General features: G+C 39.5%; 1 protein-coding gene across 1 annotated transcript in view; it reads right to left on the bottom strand.

Moving 5' to 3' along the window:
• The window catches only part of mRpL42 (mitochondrial ribosomal protein L42), an 81,239-nt gene that overhangs the window by 13,494 nt on the left and 40,429 nt on the right, over positions 1-27,316 (bottom strand). Inside the window, exon 4 of the mRNA XM_090387639.1 lies at positions 18,909-18,941. Within this exon, the coding sequence (XP_090243765.1) occupies positions 18,909-18,941 (33 nt within the window). The remainder of the gene's footprint in view (positions 1-18,908; positions 18,942-27,316) is intronic.

The raw sequence follows: 27,316 nt of genomic DNA, 5'->3' as shown, positions 1-27,316 counted from the left end.
GGTCATCGCGGAACACAGCGGCAACCCCCAAGGCAGAATGCGCTGGTCCCAAAGGAACTAGTAGTTGTTGGTGACTCTATTGTCAGGGAAACGGGAAACATGCTTTGTAAAAAGGATAGGTGGAATAGGACCAGGGTATGTCTGCCAGGGGCAAAAGTTGATGACGTTGTAGAGCGGATATCATCTTTTAAGGGCACAAAAGGTGATATAGTTGTACACGTTGGCACTAATGACATTAAGAGTAGGAGACCGGCGGAATTACTTGACAAGTACAGGTCACTGATGAAAAAAAGCCGTGAATTAGGGTTGAAATTGAAAGTGTCTGCAATTCTGCCCAGACACGATAGGAGGGAGTATATGATGAGAGCCCTGTCAATCAATTCGGCCCTGGAAAGATTGTGCAGGGCTCAAGGGGTAGAATTTTTTTCAGCCTGGTCTGTACTTGTTAACAGGAGAGACTGCTTCTACAGGGATGGGATACACTTAAATAGAAAGGGTGCAAGAATGTTTGCTGATGCTATCGAGGCAATGTTAGGTGGGTCGGAAAACTGCTAGATTGGGGGGATACAAGGACTAATAGATTAACAGTAGCCACTGGCAGAGGTGAAAGTGATTCTTGCACTGCTTCTATTGGAATGAGCCGCAGCCTGGAAAATAAGATGCAGGATATTTCAGAGACTGCTGGGAATCATTGGGGTACAAGTAAACACATGGGTTGTGTTAGGGTAGCTAAGAAAAAGAACAGGTGCATGTATACTTGTGTGTACACCAATGCTAGGAGTTTAGTAAATAAATTTGATGAATTTGAGGTATTGCTCAAAACATCAAAGGCAGATATTGTGGGGATTTCAGAGACGTGGTGTCACACAGATATAAGAAATGCAGAACTGGAATTTGGGGAGTACAATGTGTACAGAAAGGATAGACAGGATAGGAAGGGAGGAGGGGTTATGCTATTAATTAAGAAACACATAAAATCCAAGGAAGTGAAGCCAGTCGACATCGCTGGACAGTGCAGTGTCGAGTCAGTTTGGTGTGACATAAGCATTGGGAGATCAAAATTGAGAGTAGGAGTGTGCTATAGGCCTAATGACTCTGATGAGTATAATAAGAAACTGTTCGGAGAAATAGAGTGGGCCAGTAAATCAGAGAGTCTTATAATGGGGGATTTTAATTTCCCAGATATTGACTGGAATTTGGGGGCTGGTCACTCACACAGTAGCAAGGCTTTTGTGGATTTATTGGATGATTGTTTTCTACATCAGCATGTTCGGGAGGCAACTAGAGGGAGTAATACTCTTGATTTGATTATCAGTAGTGATTCTTCATGCATTCAGAATCTGCAGATAAATGAACCACTTGGTGGCAGTGATCACAGTGTGCTGAAGTGGGAGTTACTCAAAGAGGTAACTACCATTAGGGGTAAAGGGAAGGGGTATTGCTTTCGTAAAGGCGACTACAATGGACTGAGACAGTATTTAAATTCTATACAGTGGGATCAACTGATGATATTGCCAACAGCAAATTCAAAATGGGAAGCATTCAAAGAACTTATCGTGGAAGCTACTAGGCTTTACATACCAACTAAGAAATATTGTTCAAGGTTTAGGCCTAAATGGTTGTCAGATGAACTAATGAGGCATATGGCAGAGAAGAAAAATGCATGGGATACATACAAATTAACACGTGACACGGATGCCTATGATAGATACAAGTTGATCTGTAACCAAGTTACAAAGGAGGTTAGGCAGGCGAAGGCAGATTACGAGAGATCCTTGGCAAGGGATGCGAAGAAAAACAGCAAAGAGTTCTTTACTTATGTAAACTCTAGAAGGAAGGGGATGAATCAGATTGGTCCACTTGAGATCGATGGGTCAACTGTTGATGACCCTGCTCGGGTAGCTAACAAACTAAATGAATATTTTGCATCGACATTCACACATGAGGAGTTATTCAGCGAGGGGAATGCCAGAGGTGTATTCAACTCTAGCAGTAAGCTAGAGAATCTTGTAATAACTGAGAGCAAAGTGGAGGAGGAATTGTTGAAGATAAACACAAGAAAGGCACCTGGGGTGGATGGGATCTATCCAGTTATATTAAAGGAGGCAGCAAAGGAGGTAAGCAAACCCTTAGCCATAATTATGAGAGCTTCCTTGGACTCAGGGGAGGTACCCATTGACTGGAGATGTGCAAATGTGACCCCAATTCACAAAGGGGGATCAAAGGCTGACACAAGTAATTATAGACCTGTGAGTTTAACTTCTGTTCCCGGAAAATTAATGGAGGCACTGGTGAAAGAAGCACTGCAGGATCATCTAGACAAGACTTCAGTTATAGCTAGGACACAGCATGGTTTTGTTAAGGGGAAGTCTTGCCTGACCAATTTGATTGGATACTATGATGCAGTCACAAAAGAACTGGATGCAGGGAATAACTTTGATATTATATACTTGGATCTTAGAAAGGCTTTTGATACTGTTGCACATGGAAGACTGCTGCACAAATTGGAGCAGTGTGGCATTGGAGGCAAGTTGCTGCTATGGATAAAGGGGTGGTTGAGGGGGAGAAGACAGAGAGTGGTAATCAATGGACACTGCTCATCGTGGACTAATGTTATTAGTGGAGTCCCTCAGGGTTCAGTATTGGGGCCTTTATTGTTTTCTGTATTTATAAATGATATTGATGATGGTATATCAGGCTTAATGTCCAAGTTTGCAGACGATACAAAGGTTGGCAGGGTTGTCAAGGACACTACTGACACTATGCTGCTGCAACAGGATTTGGAAAGGTTGAGCAGATGGGCTTCGAGGTGGCAAATGAAGTTTAATATTGACAAATGTAAAGTACTACATATGGGAAACAGCAACCCCAGAGCAACGTATCAACTCTGTGGTACTACACTGACAGTGGTAGAGAATGAAAGGGACCTGGGGGTGGTGGTGCAGGCAGATATGAAGTTCTCTGAGCAGTGCAGACGAGCTGCAAGAGTAGCTCATGGTGTATTGTCAATGATATATAGAAATTTTTCTAGCAGGGATAAGGAGGTGATTATTCCCTTGTATAAGGCAATGGTCAGGCCACACCTAGAGTACTGTATACAGGCCTGGAGGCCTCATTTCAGGAAGGATGTAGAGCTGCTGGAACGAGTACAGAGAAGGGCAACTAGATTGGTGAATGGGACAAAGGGGTTCTCTTACGAAGAAAGGCTTAAGTTTTGCAAATTACAGTGTCTGGAAACTAGGCACCAGCGGGGTGATCTGATAGAGGTGTACAAAGCCTTGAATGGTTTGAGCATGCTCAATGCTGATGGGATTCTTCCTCTAGCTCAGAAAAATCACCTGAGAGGGCATAAATTCAAATTGAGGAAAGACAGATGTAGGATAGATGTGCGGAAATTTGCCTTTAGCCAGCGGGTGGTTGGTGGGTGGAACAGACTTCCATCCCTTGTCGTGGAAGTTGATAGCCTAAATAAGTTTAAGGCTCAGCTGGACAGGTATTTCGAACGAACAGAGGGGTGAAGTGGAAGTGGTTATTTTTATTTATTTATGTTACTTTTTTTTTTTTTTTTTTTTTTTTTTTTTTTGGCTGATGCTGCATAAGCTTGCTTTCTTGCATCAAATGCCTCTACTAATGCTAATGCTAATGCTAATAATGGTTGTTGGAGCACTGAAAACATGTAATGGATTCCGACAGATCCATAATGATGTTTATAACCAGTGGAAACAAAGATAAATAGAAAGCTCTTTGTCACTCAGGAATGGGATATTCCTGAATGACAATGCCTAACAAAAAATGTAAAATAACACCAGGATGATGTTAGTCAATTCCAGGTGATGACAACAGCAATGCCAAGAAGGACTGCTGTTGACATGACTGATATCTTTTGTTGAATTAGTTAAGTACATTAAATTCATGAGCAACAACATATTTCTCCTTCCCATTTTCTATTTCTTTAATAACTTTCATTTTAGCCTTCACACTAAACTTTTTGTTTGATCCATTTAAAACCGCTATATTGCAAGCACATGTGCACACACCCACTTGTTCCCCCTCTATAGTATGGTTCATGCAGTACTTGTTTGCTATAGTGCTCTGTATATTTTGATATCCTCCCCTCCACAATTGTGTTCTGTTCCCCTGGGATAGCACTTTTCACACAAAATGCCTTGGGAGGAGTTACCTATTAGGTTGTTGAGAGGTGTTATGGGTGTGTGGGTGTCTGAGAGGAGTTTTTTTTTGACAGGGCTTCTCAGACACCCACACACCTAATAGGTGTGTGGGTGTCTGAGAAGCCCTGTCAAAAAAAAAAAAAAAACTTTAATGCTCTTCAGTCTTATTTTTCAAATGACTAATTCACAGTGCATGCCTTCAAAAGTATATTCTTTGGTTTCACTATTAAAAATTTACTTTTAATCAATAGTGTAATTTACAAGAAAACTGATTTGCCAACTAAACTAGAAATGCTGCAAAGAATTTCCAATTTATAACAAGGAGAAAGCTGTCTTTTTATTGTACCAAAAGTTATTCTTCATGCCCACAAGTAATTTACATCTCTGTGTTAATTTTCTGGCTGTTTGTGCTGGCACAAGTTTCCTGTATTATCCATGGCTGTAAAATGCTACATCATGGGCACCATTTTTTGCATATTAGAAAAATATACACTATATACATCCTCCCACCTGGCAGTGTTATGGTTAAGGGAGCACACACTCTGGGATTCTAATTAACTAAAACTTCTCTTTGGGAACTATTGTTTTCTGGCAGGGATTTTTTTTTTTTTTAGCTGTACATGAAAGACACAAAGTGCTGTTTATAAAACTTCTCTTTAGGAACTGTTGTTCTTGCCTGTGGAAGGAGGATTTTTTTTTTTTTTTTTTTTAGCTGCACACTGATCAGTAGCATTTCTCAGCAATGCTATTTTCAGTTTAGTTTTGATTTGCAGTCATTTCTGGTTTTCATATTGTTTATGTGCATTCAGTGCAGTAGCACATGCTCTTTGAGTAGACCAGGGTTCAAGTTCCTGACTGCTAAATATGGTTAATCTGCCAACAAGCCCTGGACCAGAGTGGCAGATTATGATCCATTTTCCTCAACATGAATTGTTGAGAAGGCTTCCATCCTGCAGTGGATTGATAATGGCTGCTGCTTACCTTTTATGAGCATTTTATGTCCAAGTGATTTATTTTAGTTTAATGTGCAGGTAATACAGCTTCTTTTTTTTTTTTTTTTTAAATAGTCTCAAAGAGAACAAGTGAGTCAGCTAGTGACAAAATGAGTGACAAAGGCTGGTGAAGACACTGCAGAGAAACTTGTACTAGAAACTAAAATGGACATTAAAAAAAGTTGGATTCAGGGGAATGCTAGATTTACACTACATTTACACTACATTTTAGTAGTTTGAGCTACAGTAATACCTCGACTTACGCTACCCAGACTTACGCGAACTCGGAGTTACGCGGTTCTTGATTTTTTCGTTTGGCAACGCTGCCGCCCACTATCTTCAAGGTCATTTTTCATATGTTATCGATATACGGTGCGACGGCGGAGAATGAGAGCGAAAGATGAACAAAATTCAACTTTGCTGCTTTTATGTTTTTTATATCAGTGAAGGGGAAACACATTTCACCATAATAACGTAAAAACCAACACAATTCCAGCTATCGGTATAATCGCAAATGCAATTAGATCGAATTTACTACCAGTTTATAACAGATTTCACTAGCAGAAACGCAACTGGATTTTTACTGTTTTATGGTAGTAACCCCTAGAAATTTGAGGTGTTAATAGTGTATCTCTGCCTTTATGGTGTTGTTTATTCAGTTGCTACATGCGCGCAGCTTTGTTTATGCGTATCAAGCGTGCCTCCTCGTTTTGTAATTGTGCTTTATTCCCTAAAAATGAGTAAAATACTTAATTAAAAGGTGTGAAAAGGAAGCGTCCTGGTGAAGACACTGCAGATTCAGAGAGAAAAAGAAAAGCAATTATCGATAAACAGAGGCGGACTGGATCAAAAATTCTTACCCGGGAAAATTTATAGTGGCCTCATACTATGGTTTATGGCCAAAATCACACTGGCCCACCGAGGTTTCCCCGGTAAGGCTTATGGCCAGTCCGCCTCTGTCGATAGAGAAAAAATATGAAATTGTGAAACGCTTTGAGCGAAATGAAAGACCATGTGATATTGCACGTGCTACAGGCCTAAACGAAGCAACGGCGAAAAGCACATGACAATTGCAAACTTGAGAGGTTGAAAATTGAAAAGGGCTCAATTGTAAAGGGCTTAAAAATTTTAGAAAACATAGACTCCAACGAAGAACGCGTTATAGCTACAAAGCAAGGAATAAAAAAATTATTAGCTTGCTACGAAGAAATTCTGCGTGAAAAAAAGAACGGGCTGTGTTGTCAGACGAATTTGTTAGATTTTATGAAGCCATCGACATCAAAATAACTTTTTAACGTAAGTCATTTGTTTTTTTAATACATATTTTGTATTAATATGTATAAAGAACTGCAATTTTATTAATATTTTTCTTCTAAACTAGTGTTTTTGTTAGTCCTTGGTCCCAATTAAGCAAAATTTATATGTATTTATATGCAAAGTTGTACCCCGACTTACGCGAATTCAACTTACGCGATTTTCGTCGGACCCACCTATCGCGTAACTTCGGGGTATTACTGTATATGAAAATTAATAGTACTGCAAGCTGCTAATGTAAATAAGGTAAATACAGTATGTATATACACTCATGAGACAAAACATTAGGACCAGCAAGTCATTATGCAAATCGAAGCAACTGCAGGTGAACTATGGCAGAGAAGAAAAATACATGGGATACATATAAATTAATGGGTGACATAGAAGCCTATTATAGATATAAGCTGGTCTGTAATCAAGTCACAAAGAAGATTAGGCAGGCAAAGGCAGATTATGAGAAATCTTTGGCAAAGGATGCAAAGAAAAACAGCAAAGAGTTCTTTACCTATGTAAACTCTAGAAGGAAAGGGATGAATCAGATTGGTCCACTGGATATTGATGGTTCAACTGTTCATGATCCTGCACAGGTGGCTAACAAACTAGATGAGTATTTTGCATCCCTTCCGTCTGATCAACGATTGCCAGTATGGAATCTGTAAGTGTCGATCCACTGGTGATATTCTGGCTTATTTACCCATTTATGGACTAATTCAATGGAAAGGTTCGGTGAAACACAAGTAGTTGCTCTTGACATCTCAAAGCTTTTGATCGTGTTTGGCATAAAGGTCTTCTAAACAAGCTTCAATCTTATGGTTTGCCAACTGTTTTTAGTAATTGGTTATCCAATTTTCTCACTGAGGGTGATGGTAGATGGCTCTCTGTCTTCTAACTTCTACACTAATGCCGGTGTCCCCCAAGGTTCAGTTCTTTCCCCCACTCTTTTCCTCTTGTATATCAATGACCTTCTTCCATTGACTGGAAATCCTATCCATAGTTTTGCCGATGATAGCACATTGCATTCAACTTTCCATTTTGAGAAACCTTGTCCTGCTCAATCAGCTTGAACTTCTCGAAAATCTGCTACCAATTCCTTAAATGCCGATCTTCAGGTAATTCTCCAGTGGGGCAAAGACAACTTAGTTGATTTCAACCCTTCTAAAACTTAGTCTTGTCTTATATCTCACAAAAAGGATTCTTCTGCTCTTATGCTTATGTTTAGTGACACTCCGATTTCTAGGCAAAATAATATATCTCTTTTGGGGATTACCCTTACTTCTAATCTCTCTTGGCACAAGCACATTACAAATATTGCTTCCTCTGCATCTAAAAAACTTGGTTTTCTCTTTCGCTCTCGGTGTTACTTTTCTTCCAAACAGCTGCTCACTCTGTATAAATTGCAAATCCGCCCTGCCATGGAATATTGTTCCCACATCTGGGGTGGTGCACCCTAAACCTCTCTCAGGCTTCTTGATTCCATTCAGAAGAGGGCAGTTAGGTTAATTAATGATTCATCTATAACAGAGTCTCTCCACTTGCTTTCTCATAGACGCACTGTTTCTGCTGCATGCCTCTTCTACAGATACTTCCATGGGCACTGTTTTTCTGAATTGGCTTCTATAATTCCCACTCTCTCTTTCAAAACAATCCGAACACGTGCCGCCACCAGCCAACATCCATTTACTGTCCAACTTCAAACCCACAGAACCAACTTTTCATCTTCCTCATTTATTCATTCAACTGCCATTTTCTGGAACAACCGTCCATCATACATATTTCCTGAAAATTACAATCTACAGAAGTTCAAGTCCAATGCCAACAAATATCTTCTTTTGTCTTCTCAACCTCCAACCCAAGCACGGTACTAAGTACTATAGGTTCTAATACGTCTCGTGTTTGGGGTTCACATAAAAAAAAAAAACTCTAGAAGGAAAGGGATGAATCAGATTGGTCCACTGGATATTGATGGTTCAACTGTTCATGATCCTGCACAGGTGGCTAATAAACTAGATGAGTATTTTGCATCTACATTCACACATGAGGAGTTATTCAGGGAGGGGAATGCCAGAGGTGAATTAAACTCTGGCAGTGAGCTAGCTGATTTTGTAATAATTGATAGGAAAGTGGAGGAGAAATTGTTGATGATAAACATAAAAAAGGCACCAGGGGCAGATGGAATCTATCCAGTTATATTAAAGGAGGCAGCAAAGGAAGTAAGCAAACCCTTAGCCATAATTATGAGAGCTTCTTTGGACTCAGGAGAGGTACCCATGGACTGGAGATGTGCAAATGTGACCCCAAATTACAAAGGAGGATCAAAGGGCAACACAAGTAATTATAGACCTATTAGTTTAACTTATGTTCCAGGAAAATTAATGGAGGCACTGGTTAAAGAAGCACTGCAGGATCATCTAGACAAGACTTCAGTTACAGCTTGGACACAGCATGGTTTTGTTAAGGGAAAGTCTTGCCTGACCAATTTGATTGGATACTATGATGTGGTCACAAAGGAACTGGATGCAGGGAATAACTTTGATATCATATATTTGGATCTTAGAAAGGCTTTTGCTGTTGCACATGGAAGAGTGCTGAACAAATTGGAGCAGTGTGGCATTGGAGGCAAATTGCTGCTATGGATAAAGGGATGGTTGAGTGGGAGAAGACAGAGAGTGGTAATCAATGGACACTGCTCATCAGTGACTAATATTATTAATGGAGTCACTCAGGGTTCAGTGTTGGGTCCATTGTTGTTTTCTGTATTGATAAATGATATTGATGATGGTATATAAAGCTTAATGTCCAAGTTTGCAGACGATATGAAGGTTGGTAGGGTTGTTAAAGACACTAATGACAGTATGCTGCTGCAACAGGATCTAGAAAAGTTCAGCAACTGGGCTGAGAGGTGGCAAATGAAGTTTAACATTGACAAATGTAAAGTATTACATATGGGAAACAGTAACCCCAGAGTAACGTATCAGTTCTATGGTACTACACTAACAGTGGTAGAGAAGTTGCACATGGAAGACTGCTGAACAAATTTGAGCAGTTTGGCATTGGAGGCAAATTGCTGCTATGGATAAAGGGATGGTTGAGTGGGAGAGACAGAGAGTGGTAATCAATGGACACTGCTCATCAGTGACTAATATTATTAGTGGAGTCCCTCAGGGTTCAGTGTTGGGTCCATTGTTGTTTTCTGTATTGATAAATGATATTGATGATGGTATATAAAGCTTAATGTCCAAGTTTGCAGACGATATGAAGGTTGGTAGGGTTGTTAAAGACACTAATGACAGTATGCTGCTGCAACAGGATCTAGAAAAGTTCAGCAACTGGGCTGAGAGGTGGCAAATGAAGTTTAACAATGACAAATGTAAAGTACTACATATGGGAAACAGTAACCCTAGAATAACATATCAATTCTGTGGTACTACACTGACAGAGGTAGAGAACGAAAAGGACCTGGGGGTAATTGTGCAGGCAGATATGAAGTTTTCTGAGCAGTGCAGATGGTCTGCAAGAGTAGTTCATGGTGTCTTCTCAATGATATACAGGAATTTTTCTACCAGGGATAAGGAGGTGATTATCCCCTTGTATAAGGCAATGGTCAGGCCACACCTTGAGTACTGTATACAGGTCTGAAGGCCTCATTTCAAGAAGGATGTAGAGCTGTTGGAAAGAGTACAGAGAAGGGCAACAACATTAGTGAATGGAACAAAGGGTTGCTCTTACGAAGAAAGGCTTAAGTTTTGCAAATTACAGTGTCTGGAGCCTAGGCACCTGCAAGGTGATCTGATCTGATCTGATTGAGGTCTATAAAGCCTTGAATGGTTTGAGCTGTGTGTGTGTGTGTGTGTGTGTGTGTGTATATATATATACACACACACAGGGTTTAAGCAGGGTTTGATGTACTGTATGTTGTAACACATTACTCCCGTCACCAGCATTCCAATTACTGGCGAGTTGCGCCACAGTCGCCCTTCTGTTGCCACGTACCATCCGGGAGAGCCTTCGCTCACCTCGAGCATCAATGAACTGTGGTTGTCCAACATCTCGCCGGCAGTTTGTGGGATTTCCCTCCTCGGAATAATCATCTGAGAGGGCATAGATTCAAATTGAAGAAAGACAGATGTAGGATATGTGTGCAGAAATTTGCCTTTAACCAGCAGGTAGTTGGTTGGTGGAATAGACTTCCATCCCTTGTTGTGGAAGTTGATAGCCTAAATAAATTTAAGGCTGCTGGACAGGTATTTGGAATGAATGGAGGGGTGAAATTAGAGCATTTTTTTTTTTTTTTTTTTTGGCTGATGCTGCATAAGCTTGCTTTCTTGAATCATATGCCTCTACTAATGCTAATTATGGTGTGTGCGCAGGTCGGGATACATTACAAAAAACACCTGATACTGAGCTCTGTTAATCAGTGTTACTTTTGTTCTTCAGCTGGGAAAGGCAGCAGACTTAAGTGAGTTTGACAAAGGCCATATAATGGCCAGACGACTGGATCAGAGCATATCCGAAACAGCATGGCTGGTGGGGTTCTCACGGTCAGCCCTGGTTAGTACCTACCAAAAGTGGTCCGAGGAGGGAAATCCCACAAACTGCCGGTGAGATGTTGGACAACCACAGTTCACTGATGCTCGAGGTGAGCGAAGGCTCTCCCGGATGGTACGTGGCAACAGAAGGGCGACTGTGGCGCAACTCGCCAGTAATTGGAATGCTGGTGACGGGAGTAATGTGTTACAACATACACTACATCAAACCCTGCTTAAAATGGGGCTGTGTAGCTGCTTTTGTTTTTGTTTTTTGTTATTTGGTTTTTAGGACCTTTAGCAACTAAGGCCATATTGCTCCGGGAATATGTGGTGGTCATTCCCTTGACCTTTCTGCATCCTCCTTATTTGGTGGTGATGGGCTCGAACCCCCGGTCTAATCAAGAAGCGTGTGCTACGCACTGCTGCTCCTTCCCACCTGGCTACGGAGGCGCCCCTGTGTAGCCACAGGCCGCTCCGAGTGCCCATGCTAATCACGGTTCACTGGTGACAGTGTCTACAATGGGCAAGTGAGCATCGAAACTGGATCTTGAGTGATTAAAAGAAGGTTGTCTGGTCCGATGAATCACATTTCCTATTGCACCATGTGGACGGCCGGGTACATGTCATTTACCTGGGGAAGTGATGGTGCCTAGATGCACTGTGGGATGAAAACAAGCCGGTGGCGGCAGTGTCATGCTTTGGGCGATGTTCTGCTGGGATATCCTGGGTCCAGTTATCCATGTGCCGGGCACTCTGATGTCTATCATCTACCTAAACATCATTGCTGACCAGGTACACCTTTTCATGGCAACGTCTTGCCCTCTGGTGGTGCCGTCTTTCAGCAGGATAATGTGCCATGCCACACCGCCCAGACTGATTCACGGAACATGAGGAAGACTTCCAGGTGGTCCAAGACTTCCATTGCCCTGGCCTCCAAATTCTACAAACATCAATCCCATTGAGCATCTGTGGTTTGTGTTGGAACAGCAACTCCAATCTGCAGCGTCTGAACCACAGACCTAAAGGGAGTTAAAGGATCTGCTGGTTACGTGCTGGTACCACAAGACACACTTAGAAATCTTGGAGCATCCATGCCTCGCTGGGTATGAGCTGTTTTGGCTGCACATGGAGGACCAACATCATATTAGGTAGGTGGTCAATGTTTTGGCTCATCTGTGTGTGTGTGTATATATATATATATATATATATATATATATGGTTACGTAATTTTAAGATGTTTTCTTGCATAATTTATATTTACAGGTTTTATTGTTTCTGCTACATTTAATACTGTTATATAGAGAAATGGTGACTTAAAATTGGATAGAAACACTGGTCCTATCAACCAGTTAAAATTATTTTCATTACATCCTATGGAAAAATCTCCCCTGCTTAATGCAGATTCACTTAGATTCCAATAATAAATAATGTAAATTATTTATATTACTTCCTATGGGTAAATCTCTTCTGCTTAATGTGGATTCTCTCCCTATCGCATTCCAATTAAAAGCACTAAGCAGGGTATGCCTGGATTAAAAAAAAGTGGGGGAGAGATTCCATCTTTCTCACTTCAGAGAAGGATATTGAAAAAGGTTATAAAGAATACATTTTTATTGTAGTACCATTAAGGTGCTTATTTCCTTAAAGGAATGATTTAAATGTTAATATATGCTGATTATTTTACTTATTAAAGGAAACAAAAAAAAATGATTTCATTAAATTATCACAATAGGTTTATCACTTTTGAAATGTTCAAAAATACAGAAAGTACCTCTCTCATAAATACCTTGCCCAATAAAAATCCTAATAGTAAAAAACCATATATATACACACTTCAAAAATGTATCTGGATACATGTCAATTCACTATGGCATACTTCATCTTCCTGCAAAACAGTGATCATTTGAGCTAATGATATGGGATTTGTTAGCTTGGCCTTCACCTAATGTTTCAGTTCATCCATACATTTCAAATTGGAACTCTGAGCTAGCCATTCCAACTTTTGTACATTTATACCTATGAACTATTTTGAACAGTGCCAGCAATATGGTATGAGCTCTTATCCTGTTGAAACAAACAATAGTACATATCTAAGAACTGCCACACAGAACTACCACCACCACCACCAAAGGTTCTAGGCTACGCCATGAGAAATGGCCCCATACTATAACTACACCTTCTCCAAACTTTACTGTTAGCACAATGCAGTCTGGAAGCAGACATTCTCTAGGCATCCCCACACTTGCCCATCTGATTGAAATAAGGTGTAGTAAGATTTTCCACCCCACAGACCTGATTTCCATTGATCTGTGGGCCAATTATGAAATTTGGTACACCATGAAAGGCAAGACTGATTCTTTCAGTTGATGCTGTTTGGCTTGTTCCAGGAAAAACACCATGGAGCTCTCCATGTAGTATGTTCATACAGATCTCAAGGTTGATGTTTTGCAGTGATTATTATTAGACATACGGTGTAAGGAAGCCTGAGGCTTATACTGCACCAGCCAAAAAAAATATTTTCTGAATTACCTTGCAAGAGAGAGAGAGAGAGAGAGAGAGAGAGAGAGAGGTAGAAGGGAATCACCAAGAAAATGGAGAATGATGATATTCAGCTCAGGACCCTGGATGTGCCAAGCCCATACTCAACAGATGTGAGTCCCTGAGGTTGTCTGGTGAGTATGGGCTTGGCACACCCAGGGTCCTAAGCTGGATGTCATCACTCTTCTTGTTCTTGGTGATTTCCTTCTCTCTCTCAGGGTAACCCAGAATATTTTTTATTTTTTTTTTTTGCCTGGTGCAGCAAAAGCTTCAGGTTTCCTTGCACCATATGGCTAATAATGATATGATGATACTCTACAGAGCATCCTTCGGAGTGAGCTTCTCTGTCATACTTCCATTTCATGATAACATCACCAAATAGTCAACTTTGTCTGGTGTAAGCTGTCAACAATTGGATGAATTTACAAGCCACCAGTGTGAAATCTGTTAATAAAACTCCCTCTTGAAATTAGTAAGCTGAGCTCTATGTGCCATGACAAGAATTAACTTGTGTGGCTCATGTACTTTCCTTATATACTGGTCTGAGTTACTTGTTTATCAAGAAGTTCCAATGGACTAGGAAAATGGGAATGCCTGGATGCTTTTTGGACAGCAGTGTATATAAGCTTGCAATATACAAATTATAACAACTACGGTATAAAGCAAAGGATGTCCTTTCATCATAAAAGACAAAGCAAAGAGAGCAACAGACTTAGCCCTCTGCACATTCCTTCTCCCAGAGTTTTTCAATATCTTTCATGACTGTGGAACTCTTTTGCAAATCTAAATCTTCTGCAGAACACTATAATATTCTTTGAAAACAGTTATTATTAACAATAAATTAAAAAGTAATATATGTGTACAAATTAAATAAAAAAAAAAAGCTATTAACCTGTATGTATTTGACCTGGGTGGAGCAGACCCAAAAAGAATTCCTATTTATCTATCCCACCCACACAATTGAAATTTCCAATACCTTTAAATAAAAATGCTTTCTTTGATTTCTCCACTGAAAATTTCACAAATCTATTAGCTATTGTCAACACAAGAAAAACATTGGATTGAGTGTTAAATGCCATTAAGCCTTTTTTAGTTTATTAAGTAAAGAATGGGAAGTCCCCTCGCTAAGATTTAATTTAGAAAGAGCCAACTCATTTGTTGGAATTTTTTTTTATTTCTCTTTGCATGCAAAGAAAAATAAAATTGCATGCTCAAACAAATTGATTTTAAAAAAATATATTGTACGTTGTAGCAGCCACGTTATAAACTTTTGAAAACTAATGTCAAACTGAAACTGTGAATGCAAAAGAAGGGGAGAGGAAAAATACACACTATTCATAAAGAAATGTTTTTTGAAATTTATATTTAATTTAACAAAATTTCAAGGAAAAATATTTTTATTGTAGACTGCATTATTAACTTCCACAAACCAGCATCAAATCAAATACACAGGTTTCAAAATTATGTATCCACAATTTAAAAATTTATATTTAATGAACAATATATACAAATGTAAATTTTTTTTTGATACTTTGAAGACAAAAAACATTTTTTTTTACAACAATAAAACTGTACTTTAATTGTTCAAAATCCCCTCCATCAGCATTAATGCACAAGTGGCATCTATCTTCAACAGATCTACATACTGAAGTGCACAAATCAGGTGAAATGTTTTCTGCTTCTTGTTGAATTTTCATCCACAATTCCTCCAATGTTTCTGACTGTAAACCTGATTTTTCAAGTATCCCAAAGCAAAAAAATCTAAAAGGGTGAGATGTGGCAACGTTGGAGGATATTCAAAAGCACTCTCTCGACGACCTACCCATTGATCACGAAATTCATTGTCAAGATAATTGAGCTGTGTGCAGTTATCGCGTTTCAACCTAGCTCTTGTGAACACTGTCTTGTTAATTTTCTTGGGGTGCACAAGATTGCATTTCTTACAGCTTCATTGATGTCCTAGCACTTTTGTTCCATATCGTGTTTTCCAGGCACACTGAACTTCATTGACATTTTCATATTTCCAATTCCATTTTATAATTGCCTTTCTTTCTTTCTTCAAAACTTAACTGGGTACTCTCTATCGTTTTAGAGGTATCTATGAAATAAAATAAAAAGTAAATTATTGTAAAAAAAATTGTCTATTTTTAAGCTACAAAATGAGTTTAAGAAAATTAAATTGGTGCATATTGTTCATTAAATATAAATTTTTAAAGTGTGTATACATAATTTTGAAACATCCTGTGTATGATTTTTAAAATAAATAACTACCATGATTATTAATAAGAAATTTTGATTTTAAATTAATTAGTAATAAGTGATCAAGAAAAAAAACTGTTAAGAAAATTTCGTAAAGGGCAACATGCACTAAGTTTCTTTTTTCATCTCCTTTTCAGGTCTTTTGACCCAGGCAGATTACAAGTGACAAGTATAGGCTTGACTACTTAGGGGTTAAAAGTAATTCAAGAGCACAATTGGAATTGCACAGGTATTTGAACAGTAAGCGAGCAAACACTGTACTGCATATTATAGCATTGAAAATCTTTCTTTTGTATAAAATTAAAATAAATTAAGATAGCATGTTGACAGTTCAAAGCCCACTTTGTCTACTTCCTGGCTATAAATATAAAATATAAAAGCAAAAAAAAAACATCTAGGTCAAAATGATCAGAAATTTGCCTTTAGCCAGCAGGTAGTTGATTGCTGGAACAGACTTCCATTTGTTGTTGTGGAAGTTGATAGCTTGAATGGGTGAAATGTGAAGTTTTTTTGGCTGATGCTGCATAAGCTTGCTTTCTTGCATCATATGCCTCTACTAATGCTAATGCTAAAAACATGTTGCTAGAACTCAAAAATTTCAATTTTTAACAATGCTAGGGATAAAGAGGATATCTAGGTAAGTGAGTTCTGCTATAAATTTAATATACAAAAACTTACCTATGGTGGCTGGATATAGGTGTACAAAAAATCTACACTTGACCAGCCTACATGAGGTACAAAATTAGAAACTTTAAGATCAATTTAGTGGTACTAATCACTAAAGTGACCTTTACAGTCCTCAAGGAAAGAAAATTCTTTTGTCAATGGTCCAGGCTGAGGGAAGTGGGGGGGCGCCTCTGACTGTTGGTGGTAGTAATTGATAATGAAGGGAAAAGTGCAATTATTTAATACTGTTCAAATCACAATGAAGAAACTAGAACGGGTATCAGATTTAATTAATAAGAGTACAGACAATTATTCCAGATATGTACCCTATGATAAACTACTGCTTCACTGTTCACAAGGCAATAAAGTTGACAGGGCAACTTACAGTGAGATTATTAACTGCCATATGCCTAGCATATGGCAGCTAATACTTTATACAAAATATGCTAACTACAAGCTAACAACTGCAGAAGTGGAAAACCCACCACCAAAGGTAGTTTCACCATACCAGTCTTCTGTATCATTGGCAAGAGCTAACTTAGCTTTTATTATTTTTGTGCTTAAGAGTTCCAGCATGGTCTTATTTTTCATCTTTATTAAATATTCCATATACTTTACTTCTTTAATTTTTGAGTGTCTAATTATACAAACCACAGTTTAAAAATTAATATTAATTACTTGCACACTTTACACCAGCGATTTCCAAACTGGGAGGCACGAACTAGTGCAAAAGGAGGCGCGAAAAGTTTAACAGAAATGTAATTTTCATAACATAACATATATAAATAAAAAAATATATACATGAGTTTAATAAACAAAAGCAAACCTTCAAAAAAATAGTTTCTGTTCCATCAAATGTATTGCTAGGGTCGTATCAAGTTTCTTACAGAATCGCGAAATGTAAAAAACCACACACACACAATAGGAGAAACTCTAGTTTTGCAGAAGAACTAGAAATTGCATAATTATGGATGTTTTACTTCAAGGGTGGCGCCGGGAAAATTTTACAGGTCAAGGGAGGCGTGGGCTCAGAAAGTTTGGGAAACGCTGCTTTACACCAAGGTAAAATCATTTATTTTTCAGCAATATGCTACAGCACCTTTACTAGGGCCATGATCACTTACAAACTTCCATATCAGTGTGCAAAGGGTGAAGTAATTAGCATCAAATATCAGTTTTAAGTTTTATAGCCAAAACATTTTTGGTTAGGAGTATAGTGAACTTTATTTCATGTATGTTTAATAAAATTACAACCTTCATTTAGCACAATTTTGTTTAACACATTATTTATCAAGTATTCCATGCTAAACTGGGACTTCTGGATTTTCATAATTTATATACTTGTAAAAAGGAATTGTTGTTGTTTGTTGGATTTATTGGTGCAAGGGCTACTAAGGTCATAATGCACCTATTACAGTCTTATTTGGTACATGATTGTTATATTAAAAAAGAGGATTCAGATCACATGATATTTGTTTATCATTCTGAGGAAGGTAAAAACATCATTAATATCTTGTCGGTCTCTGAGAATTTGCCGTAAGCTAAGTTTATTAGAGGAATATAGATGTGAAGAGAAAGCTGTTGTTCTCTCAAGTATAATGGGCATTCTGTGATAAAGTTGTTTATTGTGAGTTGAATTTGACAGTTTCTGCACGGTGGAGGGTCATCCTGGATGAGTAAATAACTATGAGTTAGGTGGGTATGTCCTATTCACAATCTGGCAAGTACTACTACTTCTTTTCTATTGCCTCTTAGGCTTGATCTGGAATCTTATTGCTTTTTTGCCCGTGCCAAATGGATAGTCATTTTTTTTTCTAATAAAAGGTAAAGTGCAGCCATTATCAACCCACTGCAGGATGGAAGCCTCCTCAACAATTCATGCTGAGGGAAATGGACCTTAGTCTGCCACGCTGGTCCAGTGCGGGTTGGCAGATCAACCGTATTCAGCAGTCAGGGGCTTGAACCCCAGTCTAGTCAAAGAGCATGTGCTACTGCACTCCCGCTCCTGACCACTCAGCTACGGAGGCCGTGGAAGCCTCCTCAACAATTCATGCTGAGGGAAATGGACCATAATCTGCCACGCTGGTCCAGTGCGGGTTGGCAGATCGACCGTATTCAGCAGTCAGGGGCTTGAACTCCGGTCTACTCAAAGAGCGTGTGCTACTGCACTCCCGCTCTGTTTGAAATCTATGGAAGGTATCGGAATGTCTGATGTTATGTGACTGGCGTTCTTGGCAACACAATCCGCTTGTTTGTTTCCTACGATTCATAAAAAGGAGTAAAAAGGAAATTTTTTATGTATTCTATTCAGAATATTTACAAACAACTGAAGTAGATATAAACCTGATAACCGTACAAAATATTCAAGCAGCTTTATGACTACTTGTACAGAAATTCTTATACAGAAAATAGAGATTTTGAAATAGAAACTAGTAACAACTTACTTCTTTTAATTCCGGTTCTATTTCTGGCAATGGCTAGAATAAAAAACAGTTTTTTAAGAAATACAGTTTAATGAAAGAGTAGGCATATTATAGTGTCCACAAAGTCTGGAATCAGTGTAAACTGGTTTCATTTAATTTTTTTTCTTTTTTTTTTTGTAGGTTTTTGTTATCCATATAGGTAATAATCATGTTGCCACATTTACAAGAACACACAGAAATTATCCTGTTTTGTGGACATGAAGGACAAAAACAAAGAGAAAAATAGCTGCAGAGTTCAATAACAATTAGCCACAACAAAATTCAGTATCTCAATCTACAGTACTAAAAAATTAAGGAAAAGGTTACCGATAAACTCACTGATAAATGTCCCAGCATACCAGCGGGAAAAAAAGCAATCACAGACAAGGTTCATATAAGTCTAATAAAATTAATTAGGTGCATGGCTACTCAACTGGATATTTCAAAGAGTTAGTCTTATATGTACATTACATTTTACTCATATAAACTCAACTCCTATCAGAAGTTAATCCAGATGTGGGGGGTGGGGAAAACGTGCATGGGGTTTCAGAAAAATTCAACAAAATATTAATTTTCTGAAGTGTGCTGTTTACCGACAAGGCCATTACAGATATTGTAACTATGTTTTAAAATTAGTATTAATATTGTTAGCCAATAATTTGTTCAATTTATTTTTAAAATTTTTATTTAAACTATCCATTTCCACAATACTAGTTGAGGATGTGGGTTTATTCCAACAATCAGTTGCTCTTTGGTTGAATGCAAATTTTCATATATCTCTTCTGCATCCATCCTTTTCAATTTATGTCCCCTTGTGTGTGTGTGTGTCATCTGAAAAAGAGTAAAGATGACATCAGCATTAACTGTACTAACCCTTTTAAAGCTTTATATGTTTCAGTTGGGTCACCATGCATGCAGATGCCTTGTTTTCCAGATATTGCAATTTGCAGAACCTCGATCTTTTTTGGTAGATATATCCTTTTGTGACCCTGACTAATCTTGTTGCACTTTTCTGCAACCGTTCCAACAGATTCATGTTTCTTAAAATGAAGCTTTCATATAGTATTCATATAGCTGCGAACTTTTGACTTTAAAAAAAAATTGGTGATCAGGCAATTGTAAGCAGGAGATTTCCTCCTGCAGAAAAAAAGTAGGTTTTTGTAAAGTCAGTATTGAATAGAATAGAATCTTTAACTGCAGCATGATATACATACAATAAGTCCCGTCACGGCATGGTGGTGCCAGGGGTTTACAAAACATATTTACAAAAGAGATACACATGAGGAAAACATATAAGTTACATAAGATTATTGGAAGGCAACAAAGCACAGTTTTACATTTTCAGTTCGACAAGGATTCCCTTCTTGTATTTTTTTTATTGTTGACCACTTCTTGGAGGACCCCGTCGATGGCTTGAAGTGAGGGCAGCATTTGCTTTGGCAGGAATCTGCCGGTTAGTACTAGCCGGTTACGGTTTGCTAGCAGCTGTGCTGAAGACCAGAGATAAGGGGGAGGAATGCGCCAAGAGCAATGATCCCAGAAGTTCAACTCTGTAATTTTACCGGTGGCCATCTTGATGGCGAACAGCAGCCTTCTTTCTCTGATGTGGGATCGGAGACTGCGTAGTTGAAGGACTTCTGCTAACTGTGTTGATCTGAGAGCTGGGGGAAGGTGGAGTTTGCTGTTGGCCCATTTTAGAAGCCAGAATTCGGCAGAGAATATTCTTTTAATGTTGGATTCGGCAGCCGAGGCGCATATCTCTGAAGCATACGGTATTGTCGGGTAAAGGATTGATACGATGTATCTTTTTACCAGTTGTGGGTCGGTGGTGTGGAGCAGCTGTTGTTTGGCGACCCAGCGTAGTGAATTCAGCCTCAACCGTATGAGGTTTACGTGATCATTGAAAGATAGTTTGGAGTCAAAAATAACCCCCAGATCTTTGTGCATTTGAACACTTGGAACTGAGGAGCCGTTAAGCACGGGCTCCAACGTTGTTGGGCTGCCCTTTAGTGAATAAATTATTTGTGCCGATTTTAGGGGGTTGATTTGGAGGTTGAAAATATTGAGGTAGTCAGCCATGTCCTGCAGTTTGCTAATGATTTGCTGAGTGGTTTCGGCTGCCGGGTTGGATGGCGACAGCCTAGTAAGGAGCTTGACATCGTCAGCATATGTGATCCAATTGCACTTGTTGGTCACAAACGGCACCATGATTGTTGAGAAGAGAATGCCAAACAGGAGACCCACCCCTTGAGGCACACCGGCAGTTATGTGACACGTGAAGGTCTTTGTTCCGATCTTTAGAACAAGGGTCCTCTTGGATAGGAGAGATTCAAGGAACCAGAGAACATTGCTGCAAAAATTGAAGTAGTTTTCTAAGAGATGTAGGAGATTAGGTATATAGATGGCAGCAAATGTGGAATGGATATCAAGATAACTGACAATTCCTGTAACTGTTCAAAGGCTTCTAAGATGTGCAGAGTGGTTGTTGTAAGGTTAGTTATAGTTGACCTTCCTGATATCCCATAATGTATTTGCTGAGGACTGTCACAGAGAATTTGATGGGTGACAGACGGTAGCAGTGCTTTCTCCAGAATTTTTAGCAATACAGAGGCACAAGCGATGAGCCTATATTGGCTTGGGAGCGTCGATTGTTGGTGTTTAGGAAGGGGCCAGACAGAGTACCTGTTCCACCGGGGTAGAAAGAAATGAACTTTGAGGCATCTGTTGTATAGGTTGAGGAGTGAATTGATGATGAAGAAGCTTAAGCATTTGATTATGAACTGGGGGATGCCATCGTCACTGGTGGTTGCTGTGAGAGGGAGAGTATTAATGGCCTGCATCAGTTGTTCCTTAGAAATTCGGATCGTAGCAAGACTATCAGTGGGATGAGAGTGGTTGAAGAGTGGCAGATTAGGTAGAGCTGGAGGTTGATTAGAAAATCTGGCAATGTAGTTGAGCCAGTCAACTGGGTCGATGTTGCTGGAAGAACTAGCCTTTGTTCTGTAGAATGGTTTCCCCTTTTTAGGGTTCTTTCGAGGTGCTTCTTAATTGCAGCTGATTTGTTTCTGTTGAATTTGGCCCTGGCTTTGGAGAATGAAATGTGGTCTTGGACATCACCGGAAGCTTTCCATTTGGCGTGTAGTGATTGTTTATAGTGGAAACTTTGGTTGAGCTGGGGAGTCCACCATGCTCTAGAGCGCAGAGTAATGGTGACTGTCTTGGTAGTGGTGTGAAGGGCTATGGTATTGATCCATTTGGTCATTAGATCGAATGCGAGGCTCAGTTTACATCCATCTAAGATGTTTCATGGGACTGTGGATGCAGCTTCAATGCAGAGTGCTGGATTCGGAAATTTTGGAATGGTGACCTTTTGCACAGATTTGGTTTTGGGGGTATTGAAATACAGTAAACCCCCGCTATTCGCGGTATCTGTATTCGCGGTTTCGTGGTCGCTTATTTAATATAAAATGAAACCTAAAAAATGTGAATTTTAAAGCGCCGTGAACATTTTCTGCCATAAAAAACATGAGCGTTGCTAAAATTATGTTTCCCGGTCAAAACAGCGCTCAGTGGGTGAGGGAGAGGGGTGACAAAATCGCGAGCGTGGATGTTTCTCGCTAATCCTTGTTCAGCATGTGTTATGCGCTTGTCATGGAAGGTTTCGTCATTTGCTTTTAATTTATATGCTTATAAATTGAATAAATTTATCAATTTATAAATTGATATGCATACAAAAGTGATAAATCTACCGGGTTCAGTGTACAACAGACTTTTTTCGAATGTGTTAACGGAAGAAAGTGACTTAATTTTGGACAAATTCTTTCTAACCCGTACAAAAACATGGCTACGAATAACGAGAGAAATGTGAAAAGATCAAAGAAGGTGAAGACATTAGCTAATAAAATTGAGTTATTAGACAAAATTTCTAATGGTGTAAGTGTCTTCTCAGTGGCAAAACATTATAAAATCAATGAGTCAACGGTACGATCAATCAAGAAATCAGAAGAAAAAATCCGCCGTAGTGTCCGTGAAAACGCGCTAATTGCTTCAAAAATTTGCTCCGTAACTCGTGATGTTAAATTAGAAAAAATGGAAAAAGCTTTAAATCTGTGGATAGAAGACTGAACTCAAAATAAAATTCCGTTAAGTTCACTCATCATTCGTGAAAAGGCAAAACTCCTTTATCAAAACTTTAGCGAAACAGGTGATAGCACTGACGTGATAAGTTTTTTAGTTAGCAAAGGGGCTGGTTTGAAAGATTTGTTTGAAATTTCTAATAAATATTACATTTAATATTTAATTGTTTCATATTTTCATTTCGATGCCATATGCTTGCATTTCACTATGTACTGTCTATGTACATAGTAATATTATGAAGGTACATATAATACATACATAGACAAAATTTTAGACAAGTTTTTCTTATATATTTCATACTTTGGAATGGAACCCCATTATTACTATGGGAGCTATAACTCAGTATTCGCGTTTTCGGTATTTGCGGCATTTCCCAGGAACATAACCCCCGCTAATAGGGGGGGGGTTACTGTATTTTTTGGGTAGAAGAGCTGTAAATATGATTGGTTGGTGGTCTGATTGAAACATGTCGGCTGTGTTTCTTCGAGTTGACATATCGCCGAAGAATAGACTATGTCCAGCAGATTTTGGTCTCTCGTTGGCTGGTAGTTAACTTGGAATATTTGGATTGATTGGAGAGATTCTGTGAGCCGACTTTTGAGGTGTTGGGTAGATGGCGAAAGATTGAAGTCTCCACATACGATATGAGTGGCTGCTGGGTGCAGATTATTTATTAACCAGTTAGTGGATTCGTCGATGGCCATCATAGTTGGCATTGGAGGAAGGTACAGGGATGTGACGTCTACAGTGGTACCTTGATGTTCCACAGTTATCATTAAGGCTTCCACGTCTTGAGAGATACTTGAGACAGAGTGTACGATGGAGAACTTTATCGTATTGAAGATTATAGTAACTCCACCCCCTCTGCAGTTATCACGAGAGGCAGCCAGTACATGAAAGCCTGCAGGAACAGAGCAGCTTATATCTGTCTCGTTTGCCTCTAACCATGTTTCAGTGAGGCACAAGATGTCTAGTGAGCTTGAGAGTAGAATTTCTTCCAGTATATTAAGTTTATTTCTTAAGAACCTGATATTCTGGAACATTATGTGGGTGGTAGGAGAAGTTGTAATGCTTAGCCTCACGGGAGGGAGCCTTGCTTCCCGGCTGCGAACAAGTAGAGGCTCTCGACAATGAGAGATCAAGACAGGGATGAGGCAACCTTGGGATCTCTCACGTTGGAGGATGGTATTAGCAACCTTGGGCGGAGTTTGTTCCAGTATGTTAGTGTGGGAAAATTCTTGTGCTGGCATCCTTTCTGGTGAGCAATTATAATCGACAAGTCAGCTGTGACTGCGATGGGAGTACTTTTGTCGGGTCTGAGTAGTCGCTTTAGGTTTCGAGGTTGATTGATAGTGAACAAACAGCCTGATCCTCGTTCCGACAGGCCAAATGGCGACGCTTTCTATCAGGTCTACTTGGTGTCGGCTACATTCAAGTTTGAATGCAGCGTATTGTTGACTCCTAGTTTGTAGTTTGTGTACAGTTGGCCGTAGATTCAGCTCTTTGTATATAACCTGTTTGACTAGTTCAGGGGTTGTGCATGGATCCAGTCAAGATACGAAAAGGCTGGTCGTACTGTTTCTGGTAGTGTCTTGAGTCCTGAAAGCTCGTAGCTTGAAGTTTATCGCTGTGTCGTACTTTACAGAGTTTCTCTGAGTGCGGATTTCTTGTCCAGTATCGCCGTTTAGTGAAGCTGCTACAGATTGGGCAGTGCTGTTATCGTGCTTGTCATTCGTCTGATTTTGAATTGTGTCAATTGAGCTCGCTTGGGTGTCGACGTGGCTTGATGAGGTTGTAGGTATATTTTCTTGACTGCGTTGGGAAGTCAGCAATGGGTTTAGGTCACTGTCAGGGATTGAAGTTCGGAGGGAACTGTGCGATTTTATTGCGGTGCATATTAGAGCTTGACCTTTGATGGTTTTTCCACTATTGCTCACCTCGGTGGCCAGGATTTCCACATATGACTTATCCCGGGGGGGGGGGGGGGGACTCTGAAGATTGAGCATCATGGGTGTTTCTTAGGGCTGTGCAGCCATGTTGGGGTGATGCTGTTGTATCAGCAAATTTGCACATCATGCTTTCCAGTGTGTGAGAGAGTTGGCTTGCAGGCTGGCACTGATTTCGTGACTTGTTAGGCAACTAGTTATTTTCCCTATGAGCTCTTCCACTATTTCGGTGATTTTTCTGTGAATGATTTGCTTTAGGGATGACTGTAAGTATTGAATGGTAATTTCTGGTTCGGTTTGGCACCCTTTGGACCTCCGCGCAGGTGCGCTTTGGCTATTTTCAGATATTGGCATAATATAAGCTGTCTGGTCTGAGGGGGTTGCTGAATATGCATCGATGATTGCATGTGATGCGGACAGGTTCAGGTGGCCTGGTGTTGGTCTGTAGGAGGCGTCAGTATGAGGCGTTATATCTGTAACAATGGTGTCAGTCTCGTAGGTATTATTGTTCATATTTTCTTGCAGACTGCATAGTGCTGAGTATTATCAAGTGGTGGCGCGACTTCCATGAAGTCTGCCTCACTGGGCTGTTTCTGCTTTGGGCTGTGCGTGGCAAGTTTTGTGAATTGTTGTTGGAAAATTTTGGGTTGTCCTTGTGGCCTAATGAGCATAGCTTCTTGCAGCACGAGTCCTTGAATTTCAGCCTGGCTGCCATGGAAAGTTTCTTCCAGCTGGATGGGGACAAGCCCGAACATCTGGGACAGATGGGGTTATCACAGCTGGTACAGAGGATGATGTCACCAGTCAAATGATAGCAGAGGGCACATTTCTGTGTCGAGTTGAGGGGTTTTCTGTTTCTGCTCATATTTGGGAGGAAAGCAGTGGGATATTCAATAGACGGGTGTTTGCGTAGTCTACGTGGATGTCTTGCTGTGAGTTGGCTTCGGGCTAGGGGTTGCAAACTTTCCACACAGTCGAATAGTATGGCAAGCAGAGTCAGCGGGAGGCTGAGTAAAAACAAAGGGCGCACTTCAGCTTAATGCTGTGATCGGAAAGTAAGCTTTTCAGTACCTGGGGCTATGGCTGGTGAACAAAGGCAGAATACAACTTGCTATAGCATTTCGTATTCGTTTGCAGTGATACGAATATGGAAAAACAGTAAATACTATTTACCTGATTCAGGCGATAGGATGAAAGCTTCGTCAGTGGATCAGTCACTCGATAAGCATATAGGTGATGTGTACTTCATCCATAGGTTAAACATTAAAACCACTGTAATTAGTATTAAACTGAGGAGCACACAAACTACTGATCGACTCCGAACTAGAAATTATTGAACTAGAAATTAAATTTCACTGGAAAAATACACATTTTATATTAAAATACAGCCATAGGATTTTATCGGCTATTGCTTACCAGTACAGTATGCCTTATAAAAATTAGCCTAACAATTTTTCTGTCTGTAGATTCATGCTTAGATATTCTGTTGCATACTTTGCCCTCTTCAGAAGTGCATAATCAAACTTTTCTTAACAGCAATGGTGTGCTATCTAGACTTGGCTATCTGGTGAAGTTCTGCTGCTTCACAGAAAGAAAAGTATTACTCAGTTTCTTGTTTTTCCAATACCTGGCTGAATATTCTCTCACATTTAGCAAAGCTATGAGAAATTGTTAAAATTCCAAGCATCATGGGATAATTTGTTATATTTTAAGCTTCCTTGTGCACTTTTCAGTTCCCCAACAAAGGACCACTGCATCAATTCTTTCTTCTTTCATAATGGCATCTGGCAAGTTCTCACACTAAAACTAAAAGAAATGATACTGCAAAACATTTATTGTTTCATCTATATGTTTACCTTTAACAGCAGCACGAGTAGTACAAGAAACTTTTCCACAAAAAATTTCAAATTTGAAAATAATAATAATAAATTTTCTGTTTATACTCTAGGATGACCACATGGTCAGAGGAGTTCACAAGGTAGAGAGAATACAAGAAACAGCACCGTATTCAGCAGTCATGGGCCTGAACCCGGGTCACTCAAGGCACATGTACTTATGCACCGGCGTGCCTGACCACTCAGCTACAGCACTGCCAATTGATGAAATTTGTGCTACCTCGGCATTTATAAGAAAATTATTTTTCAATGGGAACTTTTTGCACTATATAGTCATGTGCAGCAATAAAGTATGTCTTTCCTGAGCAAAAGAACAGAATCTTTTCTAGAACACTGTGTGACAGGGAATGGCTGCCATTTTTAGGACTTTATGGTGTAAGAAGGCCTCTTGTTTTAGGCTCTTCCCTGGCAG

This window comes from Mastigoproctus giganteus, chromosome 13 (assembly GCF_048544385.1).
Source record: "Mastigoproctus giganteus isolate SK-2022 chromosome 13, ASM4854438v1, whole genome shotgun sequence".
Classification (NCBI taxonomy): domain Eukaryota; kingdom Metazoa; phylum Arthropoda; class Arachnida; order Uropygi; family Thelyphonidae; genus Mastigoproctus; species Mastigoproctus giganteus.
The sequence above is the reverse complement of the archived record's forward strand: the minus strand, read 5'-3'. Positions and strand labels throughout refer to the sequence as shown.